This window comes from Solea solea, chromosome 4 (assembly GCF_958295425.1).
Source record: "Solea solea chromosome 4, fSolSol10.1, whole genome shotgun sequence".
Classification (NCBI taxonomy): domain Eukaryota; kingdom Metazoa; phylum Chordata; class Actinopteri; order Pleuronectiformes; family Soleidae; genus Solea; species Solea solea.
The window spans coordinates 7659052-7681229 of record NC_081137.1 but is presented as its reverse complement, the minus strand read 5'-3'; the positions used below and the strand labels follow the sequence as shown (position 1 = coordinate 7681229).

Sequence of the window (22178 nt, the reverse complement as noted above, 5' to 3'; positions counted from 1 at the left end):
TATGATGTTATGCATTAGTTATGTATATATTAACATACATATACGTATTAATATATTGGTCTATATTAAATTATGACCTAGTATATAAATTATGACCTAGTATTGGTCATAATTTGGTAGTACTTGTATTTTTGTACTAATGTATTCATTAATCCCATGTTTATTGTATTTTTACTGATTCATTTAGTTGCAGATATATTTGAAGAAGAAATTATAATAATTCAGGTCATGTCAGTACTACACCTCAGGCCACTATCACTCAAGTATTTTGCATATAGTTGGCTGTATTGTGCAATGAATAACAAACTTTAAATTTGAAATAATAAATATAGTTAATATATTACGTTATAGTCAACGAAGCATTTATTTATTTATTATTTTGCAGGGGGTGATTTGCTGAGAAACAATCGCTTGCCCGAGGGCACGGACGTGAACATGCGAGTTTTATTTTGAAGGCGTTCACCGGAAGCGATGCATTTACTTCTCGGGCTTGACTCTGCTGTTGTGGGAGTGGGTGGTGCTTGCCGGTGCTATTCGACTCCGGGTCTGATGCACCAGTGGATCCCAGTGTGAGCAGCAGCGGCGGCGGCGACTGTAGTTTCTCAATAACAGTCGGTCTCTACGAGCTTCTTCACAACACGACCTTTAAAAAGCTGCGCTTCGTCCACAGCCTGTCCACACACCCTGACAGCGGGACAGGACTGGGAGACATTTCCCCTTCCGCTTCTGTCTAATTTGTCCTGTGAATTCAGGCCAGACTTGACCTGTCGCGCATTATTATCCCCCCGCTCCACCTTTCGGGTTTTTTTGTGTCTCTCTTTCTCCCCGCAGCTGAAAACAGGCTCGTGTTCGAGGGGGTGAAAACAAATTAAAAGAAGGGAAAACAAACCAGACTTTCCGAGGAGAGGATGTGGAGAAGGAGGGTGTTGTGAAGTGAGCGACGATGAGGACTATAATCTGGGAAACTAAGAGCAGTGAGGTGAGCTCCTGGTTTGCGGATTCAACCTGCACGGTCATCGAGGTGACGGCGAACATCCACGGGGAGAAAAGGCGAGGAGACAACAAGTTTCACTCGTGGAGGCTGTGAACTGACTGACAGACAAGAGGAGGTGCGGCGTGAGAGCAGCTGCGACACCCCGCTTTGTCCCCCACTGTTGTTGTCGGTCCTCACTTTCCACCAAACGAACACAAAGTTGGACCATACGGGAGAAGTTTCCAGCGTGTCCGCTCAAACCCGCGGACAACTGCACTGTGGGGACCACACCAGGTTCAGACTCTTGTGTGGAGACCACACCGGGTTCAGGGTTCTGCGCGGAAGACCACACCAGGCTCTGCATGAGGCTACACGTGAACTCAAGTCCACTTTAGATGCGGACTGGTTTCCGGGCAGTGAGTGCACCGCCGAGCCGCCAGTGCCACTTGATTTCTAATTCAAGCCAAATCAAAGACAGTCGGTTTATTCGGCTTATTCGGTTTATTCCAACATGGAGCTGACACACCAGAGCATCGTCATGCTGCTGGCCTGCGTGTTCCAGAGCTGGGTTTCTGCAGAGGAAGGTGAGTCTTGTTGTTTTTTTCCCCCTTCACATTTTTACTGACTGCTCTTGTTGTGTGTGTGTGTGTGTGTGTGTGTGGTTTCACGGCTGAGTGAAATGTCCAATTAGTACCACATCCTGTCCCTGTCCAAGTGTAAAGTGCAGTCAAACCGCAGAAGATCTTTAAAGGCATGCTGTTCTAACATCACACAAGAGCTTGACCCATATATGGGGGGGGGAATAATCACAGAAATATCATAGGTGTGACTGTGATTGCACTCTTAGTATGAGTGACACTGTGTTTATTTTGAATGAGGTAAAAGAAGAAAAAATGGTTTTCCCCAACAAAAGGATCCTGAATTCCAAGTTAAGGTCCCTTCATAGAGAAGTGGTACACTCATTTCTGCTGCTGTGTACATGTGTTTCTAATATTCACACTAAATTGGGGTCTCCAGGTGCCCCACACATATGTCATCAAGCTCACCTTCCATTCCACCTTTTGCAAGTTCATCCCCCTTGTATGTCTTTGTGTTTGTGTCTCCTAAGCGATGGTTTGCACAGGTGTGAGAACTGCCAGCCCTTTCCTTCTGTAAGCACTTTTCACCAACTAGACAGGAAAGTGCTGCGATGTTGGCGCAGATGGTTAATGTCCACGAGTACCATCCTGGCAACATTTTATGTCGCACGCATCCCCGCGGATGTGAAAAGTACGAGTTTGCTGAGATAAACAATAGGTTTCCAGTCTATTATTGCCGTAAGTCGAGGAAGGTCGTGGTTTCCGCATTTCAGTGCAGTGAAATGCACAAACTGGATTGATGTTTCTATTCTATGTTTCAGGCACGTGATTTACAGGCATCGGCCTTTATTTCCATTGCATTTATCGATTTGCTTAACTTTTCCTGCTCCCTCCATAGGGCTGAACGATTTTGCATAAATATCTAATGGTGACTATTTGGACTGAAATTGCGATGGCGATATGATTCGTGATATGAGAGTGAATGGTAATGTAAAGTTTAGTATATCTGTACAATATGATGTGTATAGGTCAGGACAATATTTAATCTGAAATGGTCATTTGAACAGACTGTGCATTACAACAGACTGATGGAAACCCACCCGTGGTCGCTCTTAGATTTTCCTTGAAAGCCATCAAAAGGTTCTGTGGCTGCTTCCTGGAGGTCCTTACCCATCTAACCCAAAAATCAATACTAAACCATTCATTGCAAGTAGGCTAATGCAGGGCAGCAAGAGTGGCTTCTGTGGGGGTGACGTCGAGCTCTGGATGAGATAGTTAAGCTTTTAAATCCAACTCGGAGGAAAGGCCTCCACTGCTTGTTATCAACTATAAAATCTGGAGTATAATTTAGTTTGGTTTCTGGCAGCAGATTTGACATTAAAACCGGCTTTGTTTGACCACGGAGGAACAGATAATACCAGGAGACGGAACTTATCTGTCGTGCTGTTAAGAAAATGATGGTTTCAAGTTGTCTGGTTTTAAAGCCGAGTAAAAATCATCAGGCAGCATAACAACAAGGTGAGGGTCTGGATAATTTGCTGAACGCCAGGGTGGAGGAGTGACTGTGTTCGTGAGCCACGCTGACAAATCAGAAGGCTCGGTATTCAATTATTTTTCAATCTCTGGCCATATTGCTGTTTTTCATGATATTAATAGGGGATTTTCAGCTCTGCTGCAACAAATATAAAATGTTTTTTGTTCCTTGAGAATGTCTTGGAGACGTGTTTATGTAATACCCTAAATAGAAAACGGTCTCTAGTAGTAATAGGACTGTGTTTACAAAGGATCAAGGGATCACCACTGGGTTTCTTCAAGAGCTGTTGAACTGCAGGGTTTTTTAAATGTACCTCTCTGCTGTGTAGGCTGCATGCTGTTCCTGTGAAGGCGACTGCGTGTTCTCCATCGTACTTTTTCTCATTGGCACAGTTTGTGCTACCTTTAGTGATACAGTATTTAGACTAGATGTGATTTCCCTCTCGCTAGTCAGTGTCACTACTGGCATTTTTCCATTATAGAGCGCTAGCATGACTCGACGCGGGAATCAAACCGAACAATTCTGAACTGTAGATCAGTTAAAAAGAATCTTGAAAACTAGGGCTGAGCGGATATGATATTCGATACCGGGTATCGATAAATACCAAAATACAAAATGTGAGGGAAGGATGCGGTGATCATCTGTTCTATGTGGAACCTATTTGAATCTAAAAGAATAAAAACAAGCCAAACTCATGAGTGTGATATTGTTAAAATAAAAGCCTACATTGGACCAATGTTGGTGTTGGTAGATATCAGTATCAGCATCAACTTGACCTCCCACTAGTACATGCTGGCATAACTCCAACACCCACTGTTGATTTGTTTGGAAATGAACAAGTCTGCCGTGAAAACAATGAGCAATGTAACAATGACCATTTTCCTGAAGTTTGCTCAGTCCAGTCAACAGTTGCTGTTGACAGAAGCACCACGAGCACGCATGGCTTCACATGCTCTGGAGCAGGAACACAAATCTGTCAGCTGCTTCTGGTTTGAGGCCGAATGCCATGTACTTGCTGTACTTAATTCTTTTAGGTGGGGATTTACATTGTGGCTTCCACTATAGACTGTCAACACATGGATGAATGTGACATCAACCATGGAGTTCTTGAGGGTGTTTTCAAGCTTGGATTTCAAGCACACACACACACACACACACACACCTATGAGATGAAGATGTTAAATCACTGCAGCCACCAAAGGGCTGAATTCTTGTGGATAAAAACCCATTGTTGACTTTCTTTTTTCATGAGTAAAGACTGGGATTTTCCCAGATGCTTCTTTTTTTCTCTTTCTCCCTCACTGCATGGAGCTTTAGTTCTGTCTTGTGTTTTTCTCAGGGACACAGGGGACACTTGACCTCAACTCTTAGTGTGGGAAGTGTTGTCCTCCAGGTCATCACTGGCAGAATGATTGGAAATAGAATACTCGTCAGAACAGTCACAGTTGAGTTCTCTCTTTCCCTGTTGCTAAACAAAATGCTGGCTCCAAGCAGGTGTGACACAGGCACAATGTGGAGAACAGGGGCATAGGCGGTGGCTGGAGCTGGGGGGGGGGGGGGGTCTAGTGTGCTGTCTGGTGACTCCAGAACATCTCTGTCTTGCCAAGAGTGAGCAAGATGTCTGATTTCGATGCCTTGGGTAATAGCCCACTCCTCTGCCAGCACACTGTGGATCAACCCCTCTTTATTCTCCACCTAGTAGGGAATTCTGTAATGAACTGATGGGAGGGCAGATGAAGCTCGCAGCTGCCAAATCTCGGCTCCTTTTCCAACTAAAGGATAAATGACTCACTTACACATGCCACTTGAGCGTTCGGCGCATGGATCTCTCTTCCTTCTGTCTCCATGAAGATTAAAACACAGACCTCCCGATCAGATAACTGCTTGGGCTGGAAATTAATAACAACCCTTGGGTGGAAATTAGTAACAAGGATGCACACATATTCTCCCTCTCACGTAAACACACGCTCTGCATATAAAAATGGATCACACCAGAAAATGATAGGTTAACCGAGAAATTGCAAAGGCCTCGATTTATCCGTGTTATTTCTTATTAATGTGGCTCTGTTATTATTTTAAACCATGTTTGAACTCGTACATTTTTGACATAAAGGTTCCCTCTCCTCCCACACGCAGGCTCACTAACCTACAAAGTACCCATTTTGTTTTTTCTCCCTGCCCCACTTTATTCCTTCCACATGCAGTTGTTCTCTCTCTTCCCTATTTGAGTATGCAACAACTAGACAAATAAGAAAAAAAAAAACACAGCAGTCTCTTCCACCTGTTTAGGTCCGGAGTTATCACGATGCCAACGCCATTTTCATAGAGTGATGCACAAGTGATGTTTTGTCTCATATCCATATCTTTTTATCATTTTACGGCTCGCACTATGTGATGAGGTCAATCGTTTAAAGGTGCCATGTAAACTAATTGGTTATTTTGCTGCCAAAACAGTAATCACAATTTATCTGTTGATATTGTGAATTATCTCAATTAATGTCACGCCTAAAGCAGTAAAACATTTCTTAAATATGAGGTATACCTGGGGTTTGTTTGCATATTGTATAATCATGATATTAATGACATATTCAAGAGATTTCAGGCCTAATTTTAAACACATTTGACCCCATTTGTATTTGTGTTTCCATCTCCTACTGAATATTATGTTATTACACGAGAGGAACTCTTTCACAGCAGACATCCTGACATGGTGCAGGTGTAAATAATGAAATTTCATGTTTCATGGTCCTGGTGTCTTACATGCTTCAGCTGAACAGACCCGTTGTTGACGTTATCAGCAACACCTGTGCCTTGCCTCACCGTGGCATGTCAAAATGTCTGCCGCGAAACGGGTCTGCAGCACACCGTCGCTTTTCCGCTTTTCACAATACATTTCTACCTCGTTTGCGCGGTTTCAAGTCATTTCCATGGATGGTTTACGTGTGAGGATGGGGAAACTCTTGTTACATGCTGTCGTGCAACTAGAGTGCAGATCCGTCATGTTGTGGCTGCGATTCTGGTGCTCATGTGTGATTGTCTGCTGAGTCATGCTCTGAATTTAAGGTAAAATGGTTTATGCCTGGAAGAGCATGAAAAAGAGCAGTATTGAAAATCCATCTTTCTTTACACTGGCAGTGGGAGAGCCTCCTCTCCAATATGGTATGTTACAACAGCTGTTACTTCCTCTTTACACACCGTCTTTTAACAAAGTATGCAACAAGAGAGTGCAGCTGCCGGAGTGATTGTTTGACATGGGCCTGTTTTTATTTTTGGACAGAAAATTACAATTACCTAAAGCACTGGAAAAGGCATCAGTGTCATCCCGTGTCTTGCAAACATCACACATTACTGATGAAGGTGCCCACATGTACCGGGGTCACAGAGGACTCTTGTGCACTTGTGTCCGCTGGGAGTTGTAAGGTAGGCCAACACACATCTGTAGCTCGCCTTGACAAAATACTGTGACGTTCACCAGCTGCTAATATCCAGCCTGGTAAACACACCGTAGCAGGCTCAAGGCTCGTATTTATATTATCTCCTGACAGGAGACTGCTTTTAGAAGGAAGGCAAAAGTGAGATCAGTCCTCAAGGACTCTTGTTAAAGGGGGATATTCTCACATCCTGCACTCAGTCTGCTGTTTATTCCTTTACCTCCTGACTCCTCCACAGTATAACTGATAAAGCATAGAGGTCCAATATGGGGTTTTCAATGGCAGCCAATGGCCAATTATGATGCAGATTTTTGTTTTTGGGCATCTGATGAAATGTAATATTTTTATATAAAAAAATAAAACATAATAGGAAATTGCTTGATTTTAGGACTGCAACTAACAACAGCTTTTATAATCAGTTAATCTTAATTAGTTGTATGGTCCATAAAATGTTGATCAGTGTTTGTCATTTTTAATTATTTTATTGTTAACTGGAGCAAAGTAACCAGAAAATATTAACATTAAAGCAACATTATATATATAATTTTTTTTAGAAATGGCTGTTTTTCAAATAGTTGGCAATTATAGTAATTGATTAATTGTTGCAGCCCCACTTTACTTAATCATTTACTAAACACCTACATTCTGACTCTAGAGTCCGATTACATTTTAAATGAATTGGTGTAGAAACAGATTATTAGATACATAAAATAGGCCATCATTCAACTTAACTTCTGTCAAATAAGCTTTTGAATAAAGATGTTTGGTTGACTCTGCAACATTCATCAAGTTTCCGTGAATAAATAAATAAATAAATGTGATGTTAAATGTTTTTTCAATTAATTAAGTAATAACACAACTGTTCAAAGTGGCCAATAATGGCGCGATTAATCAGCCTGACTGATCAATCGGCTTGACAAATGAATCAGTCTCCCTTCAGAATCTAAACTCTAAAACTCACCAAGAATCTTAAAGCATCTTAAATGCATTAAGGCTGTTTTTATCCTGGAGGCCTCACATGAGCCTCAATCCGTTCTTTCACAGACATGTATCCTTTTCTTTTGCTACTCTTTCCACGTCCTCTGTCTCCTTGATGTTTGACTGCTGCTCTCCTGTTTTCTCCCGCTGACTGTCTCCCCTGCCGTGGAAATGTGGATCGCTTCCCAGAAATCCCTTTAAACGGAACCGGTTTTTTAAGAAAGGGATTTGCATTTAAAGCATCCCCCCTCCCCCCCCCCCCTCCCTCAAAAGCCTGTAGCCCATCATCCTCTGTACCTCAACCCGATGATTAGTTTCCTCAAGAGTTAAACAGGCTTCCAAGTGCCACAAGTGCTCTCAGTCCCTGTCTTTCTCTCACTCTGCCTTTCCTCCTCCTTATAGAACGATGCACATGGCAATCTGGAATTGCAGGTGCATGATAGTCTCGTTGAAAGGATACACCCCCCCACCACCCCCCCCATCACCACCACCAGCCCATACATCCATGTCAGGCGTTCACTTTGGAGAGCTAGCCTGTCCTCCACCCACACTCTGCACTGTGAGAGTGGGACACAATGGGGACAGGCTGCAACGGAGAGGGAATGAGGCCACAGCCTATCAGCCATAAGCACCAAGGAGAATGGCACTTTTAGATGGATGGGGGTTCTCTTTGAAGTGAGTCAAGGAGAAACGGGGAGACCGGCATGAGTCGATGGAAAAAGACAGAGCAAAGCAATGCAGTGCAGCTAGGGCAAAGAGAGTGCATGCCCCGCACACTGCATAACGAGCAAAGTCTGTGTCTATTACCTATTTGCATTCTGTAATCATGCACACCTGGGGCAAGATCTGTGAGATATATGTGATGGGCTGCATTTGTGATTATAATAAAGGGATTTAAAAGGTCTTTAATTAGACAACAACAACAGAGAAGGGAAGGTATTTATCTCGGGTCCATCTTTCTCATTTATCTTGCACATAATCACAGCTGTTACTTGAGGCGTACCGAGTATTGTATCGGAAGAACTATGCCCTGTGATGTTTTTGTCATTGCACTCAAAAATAGAAGGAAATCTTGAAGAGGGGGGAAAGGCAGCGTGACACTCGTAAGACGTCTGAGCGTGAATGTGCAGGAATTAATTTAAGAAGCATCTGTATGATAAAAAATCCCTCTGTTGACGCATGCATTGTGAGTCGATGTGTTAGGATTTGGATATTTTCCTCCCTGCATCAAAGGCTGACCTACATCTGGTGTTTGATATGCTGGTTTTAAGTTAAAATGCAATTCGTTTGGTTCGGCACCAACCCAGAGAACATGTGCACATTTGCCTCCACCTTAATGCATGCACACGGCTTCACTAGGTCTCTCAGGGCCTGCTTTCATACACTGCAACTGAACCAAGTGGGCTCTGCTATACACAGCATCTCAGAGACATTCTTGCAGGCGAGCCAGCCTCCTACAGTTTGCACACAGCTGCGAGCTACAAGAGGAAGCCCAGCTCCAAAAAGCAATAGGTCAGTTCAATTAAAAAAGCATTAAACACCTTTTCTTGGCAGCATGCTGTCTTGTTTTAAAGGAGGTCTGCACACTAATGTTGCCTATATAACCATTACCTCAAATGGCAATTGGGGACCGCAACAAATTATTATTTTCATTATCGATTAGTCTGTAGAGTGGATTTTTAAATTAATCTATTAGTCTGTTGACTCAAAAAGCAGGAAAGGATTAGTGTTGTTGAGGAAACCAGAAAATATTCACATTTAAATGTTCTGTATTTTTGCCATTCACCCACATCTATGTACAGCGGCACCGGGAATAGAACCCACAACCTTTAAGTTGATAGACTCGCTCTACTAATAAGCTTCCGTTGCTTACAAAGCTGAAAAGCAGATAATTATTTATAGATATTTTATTTTATCCACTCATCCTATTCAGCTATTTATCAAAACATTTATTTGACTCACATTTGAGTTTGCCGATTAATTGATTAATCATTGTAGCCCTGTGGCTTGTCCTTGTTATATCCACTATGTGGTTTGGAAGAGGATTTTTTTTTTTTACTTATTCAGTTTTATGAGACCAGACAAATGTGTGGTTTTAACGTTTGCATAGTTTGTGAACTACTTAATTTACTTATTAAAACACAAATGACTGTAATAATGCTCCTTGTACTGAAGAAACTGCCTCCCATTATGCAAATATGACTCTGTCTCTATGCTGTGTATAAATATTGTTCTCACCAGCAGTGCATGGAGTGATGAAGGAAATTAGCTCTCGGTGTGTCTGTTGTCGGTTGAATATGAAATATTGTGATGTCAGAGTGAAAGAGGAAAAACTCGCCGCGTTTCTCTTGTGTTTCCACACAGATGTGTCAATCCTTAGACGGTTTATTTAGCTAGAGTCTACACTGTTTGCTTCAAGCTGTCCACCTCCCACAGCAGATTAGTCACTGAAGGCTGTGTGTGTATCTGTGTGCGAGTGTAAGACGAGATCGTAGGCTCTGCTTTATTGAAGGCTTTGACGGAATTTTATTTTAAGTGCAGCGGTTGTCATTTTTAGAGCTCTCGGAGAATATGCAGGTTTTAAAATTAGTTAGGTCACTTGTTGTATTTTCATTTACATACTGGAAGTTGCCGTTGCCATTTTTTTCCGCTTAAAGAAATTGGAGTAAATCTGCTGCTGCTGCTGCAACCTTCATTGTTGTCTCATCACTTCTGCCTGCAGGTCAAAGTTTTGACATTTTCTAAAGGAACCCAGGCTTTTGTAGTCATGGTTAAAAGACTCAAGAGATGCAAATGCTAATTATTAATCTATACTCTTTCAACTGGCAGCCTAATTCTAATTATTGAAAGGCACACCACACACGTGGGTGGCAAACTCTCCTGCTGAATAGGAAGATCATCCCAGATTTCAGCTCTGCAGGACTCCATCCTAAGTGTCCATTCTGATGAGATGCCAGTCTGTGACCGACCCCAACCACAGGAGAAAACAGGAAGATGTAAATCCCTCTTTATGAGGAGATTGAAAGTTTTTGAAAACAAGCACATAGCCTGCACCTTCCCATGGTGACAACTTGGCTCATCTCTTTGGCTTTGCACACAATCAGCTGCCCTCCGGCCCTCTACAAAGGAGACAGCTTCACTGGCGACTGCTTGGATCATGGAGGGCAGCGGCAGAATGGTGATGCACGATACCTCAAGGCTGAAGAGCGGTGAAGTGTTTGTATGAACTTGTCAGATGTGAATTTGGACTCGAGGGAAAACATTGACAGCTTACATTTTGAAACCGCAGCACATATGACGCGGCTTCTAAACTGTTTTTGTAATAGTTCACAAGAGACGGCTGACGCTCATCTGGAGAGTCTCCATTCTGCCGTGTCACTCAACACAGTTCTTTGATACATTTCAGAATTGCATGACTTATATAAAATAATAGACGACATTAAGTTTTTATTAGGTTGAAATGAGAGATGTCTCTTATTTGCATGTGTTAATCACTGACCCCAACACCAGTGTCGGTTTGAGTGGGTTAGTTAAGCCTCTTTCATGCTAAAATTAGTGGGTGTAACCAGGACTTTTGAACCCGGGTGATTCCACAAAAGAGGCTGTTAACGCCTCCTTTACTGTTGCCAGTGATTGGTCTGACCTGAGGTGTCTCACTATTGGTCACTATTTTTGCATCTTTTACGTCAGTCCCTGTTTGTTGTATTGATCCAATTGATGAAATAGAAATATCTAGTGCTGTACCGAGATGTGTAGGCAGCTCATGGCGAAGAGGAAAGGAATTGGGCTTGTAACCGGAGGGGTGCAGGTTCAAATAAGATAAGATAAGTTCCTGTGCCCAGCTTGTGTGTGTAAAAAGGATGGGTTAAATGCAAACTATCGCTAGATATTGTGTGCAAAATTTAAAAATTGAAAAAAAAAACCAAGGTGAACATTCATGGCCACTGGCTACGCTACTGGCTGGAAAATTAAAGTGTCTTCGGTGCAGGAATTTGCATTGCTTCCAAAAATTAAGCAGATGAAGAAATGATCGCGTTCACCTGGGTCTTGCAATCAAAAGCCTGCATGCATCGCAGAGTTGTTAAACATGTCCCCAGTGGGGAAAAAAAACAAACATTTGAATGTGTTTAAACAACATTCTTCAAGCGACAGATGGAAAATAAAACATTTTCGATGTGACCTTTGTGTATTTGCAGTCAGACGGGTAAATGTGTTGTTTCTTGCCCTAACTCTGACTGTAGACCGCTGTTTCCTCGGCTGGAGTTTCATTTCTCAATGTAAAAAAAAAAAAAAACCCTTTCTTAATTGGATGAGCTTTGAGTTTTTGTTTACCTCCTTTTCCTTTGCTCCTCTACAGGTGTTAACACTGTAGCCTTTGATAGTACCAAGCAAAGTAAAACCTTTTATGAAAAACATGCCTGTAAAGAACATCAGAAATGTCCTTTTAAAACGGCAAAGAGCTGAAATGTAATGTGCAGTAACCCTCAATTCACCAAAGCTTTGCTTTTTTGGTTTTGGAGCATTGAGGTGAGAAGAAAAAAATACGTATTTATTTTCTCCGTAGAGAAGAGGGCAGGCTAAAATATTGAGAAAGGGCAGCATCTTTGACCAGATAAAGAAATGCTCAACATGTTAGAGCATTTGGTGATGAAACACTTCTACAATTCCTCACCGGGGGAGGAAATTTTGGTGCAACTCCAGTTTGACGAAGAGTATACATGCAGGAGTAATTGGACTATGAATTGCATTATCCAGGTATGTTAGTCTGACTAAGACTAGCTCGATTTTTAGACACTGGTTTTCACCTGAGAAAAGAGTGATTTAGGGGTTTAGTTACTCTTAAAGTCCATTAAGTTTCATTAAGAGCAGCGCTGTTTTTATATATATTAATGGATGTTAAATTGCAGCAGTTATTGCCATCCAGTGTCATGATTCTTCGCCATATGTTGTGTCGCTGGCAAAAGCCTCTTGCAACATTTGGACTGGAAAAACTCTCTATACTGTTTGTCATGAGTCTTGCATGGATGAGAAAAAGATATCGTTGGGACCATGTGTGCGGCATAATTTGCAAGGTAAGGTATTCTGGTCTGTGACTTTAAATTCCCAAACGACGTCCATGTGACAGAATAAGTTACTCTTTTAGATATGACCTCCTTGTTTTGTCTTTGCTGGTCAGAGACTTGCACTGTTCTGTGTCACCTTCACTCTCCTCCATGTTTATTTGTGTTTCCTTCATACCAATTCCCTGCCTGTATCCCTGTTGCATGGAAAAAAGAAAACATAACGCTCTGTTAGTTATAGTTGTTTTAGAGGCAGCAAAACAAACAACAGTATAAAATATTAGACATTTTTTCTGAGACAAGGAAGGTAATGTGAGGTGAAATAATCAAATAATAATGGAAGAAAGAGAATGTAAACCTCAAAGGAAAGTGGCAAACATGTCAGAATGGAGAGTCTAGTTCTGAAAGGACATATTGTGAAGAGAGCTGTAACAAGGAGTCCGTTAAATCAGCAACTGCCTTTGATTATTTGCCATATTTTAATTAAATCAGACAAGTTGTCTAAGGCTAAGTCTTTTTTTTTTTTTCGTTTTCATTTTTCGTTTGAATCATTTCTCTTTATTGATTGAACAATCCACAATCAACTTGACTGCTAATTGAAGTCATGGAGTATCATAATTGCCAGTAAAATCAGTGTATCATGCGCCACTCCAATCTGTGTATCTAAAACACAGGATTATTTATTTATTTGACGGGAACCATTATGTAAAGGATTTGCATTAATATAGCACTTTTCTCGTCTTGATGACCACTCAAAGCTACTTTACACTGCCAGTCATGGCCCTCCGTCAGATTCTGTACGGCCTGCAGCTTCAGTTTTATAATATATTATTTATGGCTGGGGACGGACTGGGACAGAAAATCGGCCCCGGTCATGCGTCATTCCCGCTAGCTCAGCTGGAAAGGGAGTTGTGCTTTGGAACCAGGGAAACCAAGGTTCGCAGCCCAGCCCTGACAGACAGATACATTTAACTACTTATTATGTTATCTGACTCCAGATGTGTAAAAAAAAAGAGAAGAAGCAGAATTTGTTATTGATCACTGCTGCGTGGCTTAGATTTGGTTACATTGCCATTTAAATAAAGGTCTTAAAGGACCATTGGTCCTTGGGAATCTTAATATTTTCAAATCTGGCCCTCGTTTTAAAAAAGTTTGGACACCCAGTGTTGCCATTCACTCACTACCATTGAGCTGCCGTTGCTGTATTGTCTGTAATATAAACATGTTTCAGTGTTGGATGTTCACAGTAAATGCAGCCCAGCATTTCATATGATAATGTAAATGTAGAGTATGTAACAGTAATCCCTTTGAGACGGACGGTCAGATATCCGATGTCTCTGAACACTCGGTTCCTCTCTTTCTTTTTTTTTCTTTATACACTCATGAGCTCCAGACTCTTTCCACTGCAACAGTTGATATGAGTATTATTATAGACATTTAATGTACTACTACTCACTATGGCAACAGATGTTTTCCACTTTTATTTACCTCTTTAATGCATTTCCCATTCCTTCCTTCAACTATTAATGGGACATACAGTATATAGGCTTTTATATTCAGATAATAACAAGCAGTTTAAGATAAATACTGACTTTTTTTTGAACTGTGAATCATGTAGAGCTTCACTAGTAGAGTAAACATATCTCGCTGGAAATGAGCATAGTTGGTCCCGTTTGAAGGAAGCATGGCTGTGCAGAAATGCACAGGTTTTACGAAGGGCAGTAAAACCTCCAAAAATGGAATTCTTTAAAAAGATTCCCTTTTGCAATGTATTCCTCTTCTTATAGGATTTGGTATCAGGGAGCCACCAGGTAGTTGGTGTAGCCTCAACAGTGTTTTGAAGATGTCTGGCAGCTGGGTTATTTTTGAAGTTGGTTCGAAAAAGCAGTGTCCAAATTGGAAGTAGAATTCACCATGTGTCAGATCAATAATCAAAAGAAGCTGAAACATGCCGTAAATCAAGGCACTACATAAAAAGGTAGTGCAGGAGGAAGTTATGTGATTAAAGCTTAAAGTTTTGAGCGAAAATATTATGACATTCTATAAAAAACATATTGGGATAAATGTCAGATAACTAAATATTGAATTTTGCTCTTGAAAGAAACAATTAAATTCAGTTTTTTTTTTTACTGTATGGATGGAAAATAAAGATTTCACAATAATTGTTACTGAATTATTGCCCAGTCTAGTATAGAATAAAAATATAACTGGACATGACATCTTTTGCTGGCCAATATTTTGCACTTTGTGTAACTACTGTACACAGTTAGTCTGGAGCCCTGGTTTTAGTCGCATGTTAAATTTAAGTCAAATCTTTTGCCTGATAATCCCGTCACAGACACATTTTGCAAGTCGCAGCTAAGCGCTCCTCATAGGGCAGCGAACAGCAGTTGCTAAATGTGAAATATTCAAAGATAAGCTCCATGGAGACCCACCAGTGCCTCGCCAGCATGCTGCAGACCACAATTTCATTTTCAGCATGCTGGAAAATGGAAGGCACAAAACACCGCAGCCAGTCAGAGACCAGAATTGGTGATTGGCATCAACAGCTGTTCATCAGAAGGAAGAAAAGGGAGAAAGTATATTCATTCTGGTTTGATTCATCCTGGCTTTCTCAAGGTTTTCCGTGATGAAACATACTAGTGTGGAGAGTCAAGTGTTGTAGCGTTTGCCTCACAATCATTGCACAAAGCTCTTTAGTGTTCACTTGGCTTTAGATGCACGAGTGCTGTTCAACAGTTGACACTAAAGGTCAGAACTCATTATTTGTAGACGGCAGTATGAAGAGGCACAGAAACAAGTCGATGTCTCATATCCTCTTAACCTTAATCTCTCATTTTATGTCGGGGTCAAAACATTTTTATGCCACTCAGATTTAAGTCAATGTTCTCTTTGAACGCGTGCGCCTTGAATAATGCAACACTTTCTACTTCTGCATCGCCGCGGTTACTTGAAAGGCAGTCGCGATGGATCACAGATGCACAACGTTTGTTTTGTGTTCCAACACAAAACATAACCCGTTGTTCAATCTTTGCTGCGGTTGAGATGAACGGGCGGATTTGTGTTAAACACCTCGCAAGGATTTGAACAGACTGAACAGGTGATTTGCCCTGAGACACGATAATCTGTGCAGCTAAACAATAACTAGAAATGAAAACAGATTCTAAATGCCGCACTGACTTCTAAATGAGCCGAGGAAGAGAAGTCTTCTAATCTCTCATTCCAGCTCTACGGTCTGAACTTTGAGACTGATGCTCTTTGGGGAAACACATTTTCAAGTGGAAATGATTAATGTAATGACTGTCTAGTGACCCTCTATTGGCTGTGTAAATGTAATCAAAAACAAAACAGTGGGCAGGCATCATAAACCTGTGCTTAATCCTCAGTGGCTCAGGTCAGTCAGTATGCATCCTCTCCAGTAGCATCTTTGGTTTCTGTCCAGCACGAAGCTTCCTCTCTAACTAGGTCTCATCCTGTTCTGGGACAGAAAGCAGCTTCTGCACTAATGAATCCCCTGCAGACAAAAAAAAAAGGAAAAAAGTGTCAAACGCGAACAACTTGTCTTCATCTCACCTTTGCTCCTGTCATCCGCCTCCATGTCAGTCCGGGGCACATACTTGAAGTAGCCTGGGGTATTGTTGTACATAAGGCCACGAGTTGAATTGGCCCCCACCATGTCGGGAGACGGGAAGGGGACAGGAGCCACAGGAAGCTGAGGTCTAATCTCACTAGACACAACTCTTGTCAAAGATACACAAACACAGTGTGTACACACGCTCACACACTCGCATGCATGCATGCATTTACCACCTACACTCACAAAAACACTGGAAAACTCACTGTAAAGGAACAGTACACCTTTTTTTTTCTTTCATTTGCTCTCTTATTGTGCACCCATGAAGTCTGTACTTTGGAGGTTATTATCGAATGTGAATATTATGAAATGATTTGCCTGACTTTCCTAGTAGCAACTATAATATGGCATAATTTAGTAATTTTACCCAGGAGCAATGTCTGACTATTGACACATTGAAATATTAACTCAACTACCAGCACAGTTAATTAGATTTCACTAAGATAAATCATGTTAATTGGTCAGTTTTAGAGCCGGTAGGTGATTTTTTGACCTTTGGGCAGTCCCGGGTTCGCCGTTTCCTACCGTTTCCTGTCTTTGTGCTTAGCTAAGGTAGCCATCCTTACACGAGAGCTGTATTCATATTCTCACGTAACGCATGGAAAGAAAGCAAAATAGCATATATGTATAAGCTTCCCTTTAATTTTAAATGTGTAAGTATCAAGTACCTCGAGGCGCCAGAATATCCCATAAGCATGTCTGATTTCAGGGTCCCGGCTTTGCACAATTTGAAACATGTGGCGGCATAATCTCCTGAAACACGAGGTTCAGAAAGAAACCTGGAGGACATTAAGGAATTATTTCATGACTCAAGGAACCAGGACAAACCTTCATATTGAACATTGGCAAGAAGTAACTTCACTTAAGTTTCCTCAACTTCAATTTTATTGTTATCCCAAAGGGAATTTGATCTGCGGGGGCAGCAACATAAAAACAAGACAACAACACGCTGAACCAGAAATTGAAAAGCATTCAAAACAAAAATACGTCATCAGTTCATGTAGATTCATGTTATCTTAAGTGCTGTACTGTGGAAACAGGTCGAATATAAAGAATAGAACAATCGAGTAAATAAACATCTAAACTCATAAAGGAAAGCAGTAAATTCAGCTTGTCAACAGCCATGAGAATCAAAGAAGCTCTGGCGCAAACTAATGTCTTTATGAGGCGGGTTGTCGGGACAATTAAGTGTATGTGGAGCAACTTGAGCCTTACTGATAAATCGATTACTCGATGTGTTGCGGCCGGACTTGCTGCACCCCTATAACCCTTCTCACCACTTTGATGAGATTGTTTAGCCTATTTTTACTGCTGTACCAACCCCACGGTGCAACGCTCCATCCCAAACGAACCACCGCGATACATTTCCGTTTGATTTATTGATTAAATTAGTGCGGAACAAACACTGCACCTGATTGCTGTGTGTCAAGTTGCACCAAGCATATATGATAATGACCCTGAGCTGTTATTGGTCTTCATGCTCACCACAGAGGAACTTGAGCTCTAATTCTTGCAAATAAACAAATCCCAAACCGTCCAATATCACTTCTCCTCTTACATTTCTCATTTTCACCGTCCCTGTTCTTCCTCCTCCGTCTGCATTTCTCTAGGTGTATGAGGGTAATTGGCTCTGTTTCTTTAATTAAAATAAGGTCTAATTGTAGTTGAAGCAGGGCAAACCTTCATAAGCCTGTAATTTCTCTTTTGCACTCCAGAGCCTCAGAGAAAGTGGGAAATGGTGTCGAAAATGGCACGCAGTGTTGAAATTAACACACAAGTGAAGTTGCGTTTAAAAAAAAGAGAATGGGAGAAAGAAATTCGTGCTCCAGGTCAAATTGGTCTTCCTCTGGAATTTGTGGTCATTTGTTAAGGCTGATGACAGCGGTATAGGAAATGAGGGTGGAGTACTGTATTTGCTGTATGTATACGTCCCCTTTGTCCAAAAGTCAGGTTTTACATTTCAAAAGAAAACCTCATTCAGCACCCTCCGCTGTTGCAACCTTTCATCCAAAGAACTTAATACCTTTCCCTCGGCTGTGTTTTCCCGACACGGTGTGATGAAAAAATAAAATAGTAGCATGTTAAAGGTCCACTGTGTAACATTTTAGGCATAAATTGAACATACGCGAGTTTGTGTATAATCTCTTTGAAATAAAAAAATAGCTAGTAGGAGGATTAATGTTTTATATGTTTTATTTACTTTCTTTACGGAAGCTGCCACTTATAGCCATGTTTAAGCCGAGTGCAGTGGCTTCAGTTTGGTACATATTTTTTTTGTTTTTTATTAGGAACAGTACCAAAATCCTACCCTGTCTTTGGGGTACCAGAGAAATGGTACGCTACGGTATGGGTGGAGCTAGACCCACGACAGTCAGCTGATTGGGCGGCACGAAAGCGTCACTGTTTCTTAAACGCCTATATCGTCTATTCTCATACAAAGACGGCTTCTGCTATTGTGTTTCTACAGCGGCCCAAAAGGACAAACCAGCCAGAAAATGAGTTGTGTGTTTTGAAGCATGCGCTTACTGCACAATTACAACAACATCCTTATGGAGTATGGAGTTCCCCGACGTGCTTAACAAAGGAAGGAAAAACAAAAATGTGTCCATAATTTCTCTTTACAATCTAATGTAACACAGTTTTTTTCCTCAAAGGGTCTTTATTAGTCGATGCTTGTCAGCGCCGGTATCAGTTTAGACTCCTCCAGTGTCTGTTATTGTGGACAATTGTACTGTAATTACTGTACGACAGTTTGTTTTGGGTTTTAAATATGGCCACATGACGAATTTTCATTGTTTCTACATTTTTCTAGCACTCATGGCAATTTTCCGGCGGTGGGTGGCCACCTCTGCTGAAAGAATGCAGGGGAAACGCTGGCTTCCTCTTAGCAGGGCTTAAGCCTGAGTCTGCTTCAGTGAAAGGCAAGGCCATGCATGCACATAATCGAAACACTCACGCATCCTGTCTCATAAACCTTAATGATAGAGCAACGATAAACAGTGATTACCAAGCCTGGGGCATCGTGTTTCTTTTCCTCTTCTTCTTCTTCTTCTTCTTCTTCAAAAAAAAAAAATCAGCATATGAAAAAAGAGACAGGTGTTCATATGAAAAGTGGAGAAAGGGCCATCCTCACGCTGCAGCCTTAGTATTATGAAGGTGTTTGAAATTATGCTGGAGTGAACTCGAGGTAGACTCATTGCAGGGAAAGTACCGGTCTGAATTGTGCCACCCAATTATCCTCCTCATCCACCTCTGTCCTCTTTTCCTCTGCCTCTCTATAGACTTTCTTTTCCTCGTCTTTATCGCCCGCCTTGAATTGTTGTTATAAAGCGCGTGGGCTTGTGTGGTTTTTGAAAGTAGAAGAGGGCAAGAGCGACGTTTGTGTTTATTTCCAAGGGGTTTTTGCACGAAGAGTGAAATAAAATCGCAGAGGAGAAACGGGGACATACGGAGGAGGAAATTCATTCGAGTGACGCTATCCATTTTCGTCTCGGCATGTCGTAATGACATACCTGATGATAAGTGAAGTCACGTTGTTCATATGCTGTGGATTTAAACAAAACAATAAGTATGAGAAAAGGGCGTAGGACACTTTATTTGTTGGAAAAACCAGGATATAAAGACTCGGATGTTAACTCTAGATATTGGTCACTCTAAACCTTTTATGTTTAAATATTATTTGCAATAAAATGTTATTGTTTAGCAGTTAAGCAGGTTTTTATTGTGATGGACTTATAGATGTTTTATAGAAATTGTGATATGTGATATACCAAGTGCAGTGGAACAACAGATGAACCATTTATTTCAAGAGTAGAATAACCAAATGAGGGGGTGACAGATACGGGTTTTTTCTCTGGCCAATCTGTGTCGTGGATGACACAATATACGATGTCTGTAGCTTTGGTCTATATTAAAATTTTTCCTCAATCTGATGAAGTATAACAAGTCAAAAATAACAAATGATAGCCTGCACAAAATTGCTTAAACGTTTAATTACGTCTTTCTCAGGCATAACATTTCTCTCTGTAAGAATAACAAATCAGATTCTGCCTCATCTTTGAGGTGTTTTCCTTCTTCTTCTTCTGCCTTCCTGTGTGTTTCACTCGGATGTGAGCTATGAAGTAGTAAATATGCCTCTCATTTCCACCGGATCACAGAGATTAGTAACTGTAGGCGTCGCAGTTATTTCTGTAAAATACTATGTGTTGATGGTGAGCAGTGTTGTGCAGAGTGCATTCACAGAGCACGGGAAGTCTCTGACAGCCTTCACGTCTCTTCCCTCTCCCAAACAACCCCCGCTCACTTTCCATTTTATTGAACAGACAATAACGACAACGTGGATGCTGTTATTAAGAGTACAAAGCAGCGGTGTAAGTCACGGGTTTCTCATTCAAATGAATGGGTCGTTATCAGGCTGTTGCAGTGCTTGCCGGTGACCATTTGAATCAGTTGTTTTGAAGCGTCTGAAACCCTGCTGTACAGTTTATTGTCTGAAAGTTGTTTTTCGTGCTTGAAACGAACTGATCAAGCAACTGGACTTTTGTTTCAATCAATTCATGTACGAACCAAAACATTTTCACCACTTTTGTGCTAATGATGGAAAGCATCTCCGCGTGAGACGTTTGAGTTTACGCCCCGCACAATTTATAGTTCAATTTTCTTCACTCCGATAACTGTGTTTTATCTCCGCGAACATAAACCAGTATTAATGGAACTCGACAAAATGGCAGAAGCCTTTATTAAACCAGTAGAAGAAGAAGAAGAACTCTCATTAAAGAAGAGCTACAGGTCTGTCAAATCTCACATTTGGGGTGAGCCCAGATGGAATTACTGAATCTGTGTTTAACATCAAACAAAGATGAATTCAGAGCAGATGTTGAACTAAGTCCATGTTGTAAACCACGCATCTTAAACGGCAGAGAGAACCCGGCGGTTTGGTTTGTCCAGGATTGAGAGCGGAGCATTTTCCAGATCTTTATTTTATTTTTTATTTTTTATAAATGTAACGATACTGTGCAGAGTCTTCTGGTTACAGTTAAATATCGGTAGGCAGCAACAAAAGGCCCTGAATTGTATAAAAAGTAAATGGACTTCAGATGCTGTACTGTTCTTTATGTGAGGCATTTTCACTAACATTAATAGTGTGTCATGGAGAAAATATAAACCGGTTGAAACTGCAGTTGAAGTCAAATTAAATCATAAAAGAAATCTGGGGAAAGATCCTTTTTTTTTTCTTCTGGGGAATGCATTATTGTGTTTGTGTGTTGTTTTTTCTTGGGGTTATGGGTGGCTGACTATACCGTTGAACCTCATATCACATACTTAATTCAACAAAACATCTTAATAACCTCTCACTGAAAACCTCCCATTTCCTACGAGCACTCTCCTTGATCGCGGCGCACAGGAGAGAGCGATGCATTAAATCCCATTTATTGGTAAAACCAAACTGTCTGACCCTTGAGATGAGCTTCTGTGGAGGGAACATGTTTGGCTGTTAAAGTCAGTCCCAGACAGAAAACCTCATATCATCAATATAAAAGTATGAACTAGTGGGGGGGGGGATGATGTCCTCACGAATAAAGAGGTCCACTCAGCCAAACCAGGCTGTGCTTCACATTACACACACTTCAGGTCCAGGATATTATTGGGATAGTGAGTCGTAGCAGGGCTGCTCAGATTGTTGGTGAGCGGGCACTCTCCTCCTCAAAAGATTACAAAAAAATCAATTCAATTGTTATCACAGATCGTGACTGGTAGGGTTTAAATCTTTTATATACAGTGTCTGCTTGATCTTTGTGCCCCCCCCCGCCTTGCCTCTCCTCTCCCTGGATAACGGCAGACTGTTTTCCTGCAGGTTTAGTGTGACCGCAGCCATGAAGTGTCTCTGGGGATAACGGGGACATGAGGGGAGTAAAAACAAACAAGAGAGGAAAGACAATTTTCGGATAGTGGCAATGTTCCTGCAGAAAATCCATCTTCTGATTCCAGTA

General features: G+C 41.3%; 1 protein-coding gene across 2 annotated transcripts in view; it reads left to right on the top strand.

Annotated features, from left to right (window-relative positions):
- Positions 1 to 551: 551 nt before the first annotated feature.
- Positions 552 to 22178, top strand: part of ephb4a (eph receptor B4a) — a 43510-nt gene continuing 21883 nt past the window's right edge. For both annotated transcript variants that reach the window (XM_058627255.1, XM_058627254.1), the window contains exon 1: positions 552 to 1557. In XM_058627255.1, the coding sequence (XP_058483238.1) occupies positions 1485 to 1557 (73 nt within the window). In that variant the 5' untranslated portion in view covers positions 552 to 1484. The remainder of the gene's footprint in view (positions 1558 to 22178) is intronic.